This window comes from Ctenocephalides felis, unplaced genomic scaffold (genome assembly GCF_003426905.1).
Source record: "Ctenocephalides felis isolate EL2017-DRISC unplaced genomic scaffold, ASM342690v1 CF-g0.4_SCAFFOLD_03227, whole genome shotgun sequence".
Taxonomy (NCBI): domain Eukaryota; kingdom Metazoa; phylum Arthropoda; class Insecta; order Siphonaptera; family Pulicidae; genus Ctenocephalides; species Ctenocephalides felis.
In genome coordinates this window covers 14,342-21,198 of record NW_020539381.1, presented here as the reverse complement: position 1 = coordinate 21,198, position 6,857 = coordinate 14,342, and the positions used below count along the sequence as shown (strand labels likewise).

The 6,857-nt window shown below is 30.2% G+C and overlaps 1 protein-coding gene across 1 annotated transcript; it reads left to right on the top strand.

The window, feature by feature from the left end:
- The first annotated feature begins 842 nt into the window (after nt 1-842).
- LOC113381969 lies at nt 843-4,758 on the top strand. The gene is made up of 6 exons (XM_026620588.1): nt 843-899; nt 1,001-1,099; nt 3,384-3,467; nt 3,565-3,636; nt 4,161-4,265; nt 4,636-4,758. Exons 2-6 carry the CDS (start codon nt 1,060-1,062, stop codon nt 4,638-4,640), a joined length of 306 nt encoding a protein of 101 aa, XP_026476373.1. The 5' UTR covers nt 843-899; nt 1,001-1,059; the 3' UTR covers nt 4,641-4,758.
- The last annotated feature ends 2,099 nt before the right edge of the window (nt 4,759-6,857 follow it).

The following is a 6,857-nucleotide window of genomic DNA, read 5'->3' as shown; positions in this document are numbered from 1 at the left end:
ATAAAAAAATAATCAAAAATTGACAAAACGGCGGCGTTTTAAAAAAATAGTCGAATTTTACCCAAAATTTTGGTCGTTTTTGGACTGCCAAAATTCGATTTTTGATCCGATCATTTTACGGAGAGCTATATATAGAACATGTAAAAAAAATTCGATAGTGATCGGATCATTTGTTTTTGAGTAATAACTGCAGCAAATTCGGAAAATGCTGTCTCGAGAAAAAGCATTTAAAGATAAACGATCTTTGTACTATATACTGTATATATTACTCTTTAAATGGCTATGACTCAAAAACTATTCAAGATATCGATTTAAAATTTTTGAATGGTATTTTTAAAGGCATAGCCTATCTAATTATGAAAAAATTGAAAATTCGATTTTTTAAAAATTTCACACTAGGTGTGCCCCTTAAGAAAAATTGCTAAAAGTGTGCAAATAATTGACTTGGTCAATGAATATTGAGATGCAGCAACTTTCAAAATGGTGGCAATAAATCCATACCAGTTATTTTCGACAAATAATAGTTCAAATTTTAAATAAATCACGTGTATTTGCCATGTCGTCCTTACCTAACACAACGCTTTCTCATACATTTTTACTTATTATTAGGCTTGGATATGCACGGTGAGCATCACTAACTAGGCCCAAGTGATATTTTTCCTTAAGCGAGTTGTGAAAAGATAAAAATTGAATTCTTCTATTATATTATCATCATCGTCCATTCTGGTTTCAGATTCAAGTACTTACAATCAAGGAGTGGAATACCTTCTAGAATACCCTCAGGAGCCATATGGGCTCCATATAGGAATTATATAAGGTCTCTTATCGGTTCCAAACCCCCCTGCCCCTAAATACGGAGCAAAGGGCCAAGGAACCAAGCCAAAGGCCAAGACCTACAGGTATATGTTAACGTCAATATGTAAATTAATGTTTTGTATCATCTGCAATATATGTGGGTGGAATGATAAAGAATATAGTAAGTTTTTTCTTATTCCCGAAGGTGCAGCTGGTGAAACCTTTCCTTTTCCTACAACATCCATACAGAGGTCCGGGCATTCTATGGAGCGACCGCGAGGGGAAACAATTAGGAGATATCCAGGTATGTTTTAATATTAATTGAACATCAAAATGTTACGAAAACATTTCGATGGCTTTCTTACGCATCCTCGTAACTCGATTTTTGACGATTTTGAGTTTTAGTCGAAAAATCGCTGTGTGTGTGTGTTCTGTTCACATATTTGGGAGCACGGATCGATTTGATTTGAAATATTTAAAAAGCAATCGTTTACTATTGAGAAAACAGAGCATCCGATTTGAATTATTCAAAAACATTCAACATGTATTGATGATGCGGTGATTAGTTTTTGGAAAAGACAGGCCCAGTAGTTTCAAAACTTCCGATTCGAATGATTCAAAAAACATTTTGCAGTATGAAGAATCGATTAGTTTAGGAAAGCAAAAAATTTTTTGTCCATTTTTTTTTTTTAATTTACCATTTTTTCACTGTTTAAATATGAAAAATGATTCGAATTTTAATTTGAATGCTAGCTAAAATTCTAAAACTCTCTTATATACTTCAAACAAATAAATTTAACTTTGCAAATTAGATTATATAATTCTTAGAGATATGAGATGTTCTTTTTTACTTCTTTTTACTTTTTATATAAACATATATAAACGTCGTCGTCGAATTTATTCTTATATTTATAATACGAATAATGAATGTTACAGTATTTATAATAATAAGCTATTCGAAATCATCTATTATTCCTCGATTCGATTTAATTACGGAATGGGAAGTTTCGACAATTCGCTTAAAGGCACGATGCCATGCACCTCTAATTATATTATTATTATGTTGAAAACAAATATCACAGCAAGCAACAAAAATTAAACAATTATCTGGTCTGATCCTGATCACATCTCTATCTCACTATCACCAACTTTATCTAGAACATGTTTCATGTTGCGCACCCGAAAACCCAAACTTGGTTTAAATTGCTTACTTTCAGTATATTAGGGCAACTTTTATTCTCACTTTTCATACGGAATCCAATTCTGGGGTTTTTCATCCGAACTAATTAAAATATTTACGCTTCAGAAAAGAGCTATTCGAATCATTTTTTCCTTGTCCATATTTAAAAAACACAATATTCTAACTGTCCCATGCATTTATCTGCTGGTAACATTATCTTTCATCAAAAACAATTGGAAACTTTTTGATATGGCTTCGTCTTCCTCAAACTACAACACTAGACACAAACTTTCAATGCAATCGACGGTTTAGGTATTCAGCTTATGAATAAACTTCTACTTCTACTTCAATATCCGAAACTTAGACAGCAAAAAATTTGATGCTCTCTTAGTTAAACTTTTTAAAGGATTAGCTTTTTATGACACTGCTGAATTTTCTCAATTTGATTTCAATAACTATTTTCTTGCATAATCCTTATCATTTATCTATATAGTCTGACCATTTGATCGCCTGTACAACCATGTTTTTTATTGCTATTTTATTAATTCAATTTTTACGGTTTTGAATGAGTATAACTTTCAACCTTGTGCAAGAATTTTGAGCTTGACTCCTGGTTAAATAGACTTTAATATGATGAACTTAATTATGAATCAGTTCTTTTTTTCAGAAGCGAAATTCGTGCAGCTATTATGATTATTAAAAAAATTATTATCCTTTCAATATTAATTATTTTGACAATTAGCTGGACAAGAGTCTGAAATAATATCTATTATTATTAATTACGGCTTGCTTATGATTAAATAAATAAATAAACTAATAGGGTGTATGGCATCGTGCTTTAAGGCAAATTGCTAGAATTTCCCGTACCGTAACGAAATGTTCGAGGAATATTGAATGTTTTCAAATAGATTATTATAATAATTGAAACATTGTCTAATATTTATAAGAATTATATAAACTGAATTGCAAAGATGAAATTATTTGTTTAAAGTATATTAGAACTTTAGTCAGAATTAAAAATAAAATTTGAATTATTTTCCATATAGGGAAAAAATTTGAAACAATTTTTTTTTCCAAAATCAATTATTTTGTTAAGACAAGCAGAAAGTTCTTTGAATCATTTAAATCGGACGCTTAGTTCTCTCAAAAACTGCCATTTTGTACACATTTAGCTCCGTATCTTCGAAATGGCTGGACGTGCCTTTCCCAAGAACTAATTAGCACATCTCCCTATTAATAGGAATCGAATGTTTTTTGAACCATTCAAATCGGTTGATCCGTGCGCCCGAAAAAATGCGGACACACATGCACACACATGCACACAAAACACACGCATCTGTACTCTGATTTTTTCTGAATTATGCCAAATGAAATGAAGATAATAATAATTACATTCTTGGTTCTGAAGGTACAACTGGTGAACGCCCCGCCACGCCAATGACAAGAACACCACAGAGATCCCCGGGCCGCGCTCCCATTAGGATTATAATAAGTATATTTTAATATTAATTGACTTATTGTGCAATAAATACGTTAATGTTAGTGTTAGTAAAGATAAAGATAATAACAATTATATTCTTGTTCTGAAGCTCCGGCCAGTGAACCCTCGGGGCCGCGATCGCCCCCAACACGTGGCAGAATATTAAGTGCTGGCCATCTTGGTATGTTTTAATATTAATTTGAAAGTTTTTATCTAATAAATACGATCATGTTACATAACGTGTGTAAAGTAAGTGTGAAGATAAAGATAATTATAATTGCCTTGTTGGTCTAGAGCAGTGATTCCCAAACTTCTTTTACTTACTATCACGTGGCCTGGCCTGGCCGATTTTTTATTATGCGACGCGTTAGTTTTAATGTATTGCGTAATCATTAACTGGCTTGCTAATCTGTGTTATCACTAATAATAAGAATGATGATAGATTCTCAATTTTGATTTAAGTCAGCATTAAATTATGATTCAGGGCCGACAGTGACAAGGTCGGCATCTAAAGAAATTGAATTTTTTTTTTTTAAAATAGGATTTGTAGTATTGTTAACTAATGTATTACAAAATTGTATACATATATCATATATGTTTCGATAATTTTGACTAAAATATTATCTTCATATATTTCAGTGTCAATGTTAATTGTTTATTTATATATATGATTAATAATATTCTTTTTTACTTTTGTGCTGTTAGCGCCCCCTACACCGGTGTATCGGCGCAGCGCCTCTAAGGGTTCTTCGCCCAGAAGAAGACCAGAAAGGCCCACTGAAGTTATGCAACCCAAAAGGAGACGTCTAGGTATGTTATAATGATAAGTGAACGTTAATACGTAATAAGAACGTTGATGTTACAAAACAACTATAATATCAGTGGGAAAACCTCAAGGCAAATTGCTGGAACTTCCCGTACCATTTTTTTTTTAAAAAAAGATTAACATTTTTGAAAATTATTTACTCTGAAAAAATTAGATTTTTGAGATACTATAAATTATAACATTTCAATAGTATTATATGTCACCTACGTTCTCTTAGCATCACCATCAATTTGGTACATTTCTATCTTTACCGAATTCCATTGTCTATTTCAAAGCCTTCACTGTAAAAGAAAATTGTATTTAATAACTTCATCATAATAATGATAAAAACGATATAAACTTTATTTTATTCAGAATGAAACATCCCATTTAATTGCTGAAGAGCTTTCCATTTATTTTGAGAGTCAACCAAGAATTGCAGCAGCAGCTTCGCAGCAGAGATAATGTGGCCTCCAAAACTCTGCCCTAGACAATGACACCTTCAAATTCATTTGTCCTCACTGAAATAAATGAATTATTTATTTCATTAGCAGAGATAATGTGGCCTCCAAAACTCTGCCCTAGACAATGACACCTTCGAATTCATTTGTCCTCACTGAAATAAATGAATTATTTATTTCATTAGCAGAGATAATGTGGCCTCCAAAACTCTGCCCTAGACAATGACACCTTCGAATTCATTTGTCCTCACTGAAATAAATGAATTATTTATTTCATTCAACATTTCAGTAAATGTCAATTTCAATAAATGAATTATTTATTATTTTCATTCAACATTTTCAAATTATTTTGTTAGAAATCAACATTTCAGTAAATGTCAATTTCAATAAATGAATTATTTATTATTTTCTTTCAACATTTTCAAATTATTTTGTTAGAAATCAACATTTCAGTAATTAAATAAATAAATTGAAGTTTTAAATAAAATTTATGTTTAAAATGAATGTAGAAATAAAAATTTTATGAATTAATTGTAATAACAATTATGGTATGTGAAATATTGCAATAAATATGAAAAATTACTTGTAATGTTTTTCCTTATAATTTGTTGCAAATTTTTATAATCAAGTATATAATTGTAACTATTTTATGATTACTAACCTGATTAAGCCCTTTGCAGAGCGCGATGATGTTGCAACTTTTCATCTTTTAATCTTTACTGAATTCCATTGTTTATTTCAAAGCTTTCATTGAAAACGAAAATTGTATTTAATAACTTCATAATAATAAGAATAAAACGATGAAAATTTCATTTTATTTTGAATAAAATATTTAATTTTGTTGTATCTACCTACAAGCACGAGAGCCTTCCATTTATTTTGATAGTCGACCAAGAATTGCAGCAGCAGCAGCAGCAGCAACATATACCTCAGCTAATAATGTTTTTCCAATATTCTTTGTTTTGCATTGCCCTCATCCTCTGTAAAAAAAATTATTTATTACATTAATTATTCAAATTATATAAAAAATAACTGATAAAATGTCTAAATCATTTATATTACTTGATTACAATACTCGAGTAAATTAAATTTGTAATATAAATTTATCACTGATAAATTTTTTAAATATTATCAAGCAATTTATTTGTAACTTACCTATATTTGATTCCAAGTCTCTGATTAGGTGGTTGCCATTTACTAGTAATCCTAGGATTTGTCATCATGCATTCTCTAATTTGTCTGGATTTCTTCCAACAGTTCTCGCCTTGAAGTGTTCAGTTATGCCAATCCATCTGCACCAAAGGCAATTATTATTTGGTACGGGAAGTTCCAGCAATTTGCCTTAAGGCACGATGCCTTAATTGCCCTAAAAGACAGAATTACACTTACAGCTAGTTATGCTTTCTTCTTACTTGTGTATTTGCTCACCAAAGGCTAGATGAATTAAATAGAATTTTATTTATGTGGTAGGAAGCAACAGAAATAGGAATTCTATTCTTTAAAAGCAAATGAACCGATTTAAAGGCAAATGAACTTTTGGTTCACACTATATGAAAATATCATTTTTCTTCTCAAATAGCAATCTCCTATATATATATATATATATATATATATATATATATATATATATATATATATATATATATATATATATATATATATATATATATATTACAAATGTATTCTGAGTGGATAATAGATATTAATTTGGAAATGAACAAACAACACTCTTTTTGCACTAATTTATTAAATAATAATTTTCACAAACGTTTCGAGACCAGGTTTGTCTCATCATCAGTGTGTTATAATTAAACAAATTTTAAAATATGGAAATCTAAATTAGCATGTTGTGTTTTTCATTACAAGTCGTTCACTGCACGATGCTCTTTTAATACCAATGTCTTCGGTATTTGTATTCTCTCCTACTTGAAAACCACTTGAAATTGTAAAGTCACTCGATCACATAGGAAAGAAAGGATTAGGGTCCAGTTGAAAAATAGATGTCGTTAGGAGAAAAAGTATTCTATGATGAGATGGTTTGTTTATAAGATTTGTTATACATTGTTATAATTAAAAGTGTATGTACATCTATATATAAGCTACAAAGTATGAATGAGATTCAGATATGTATCATGT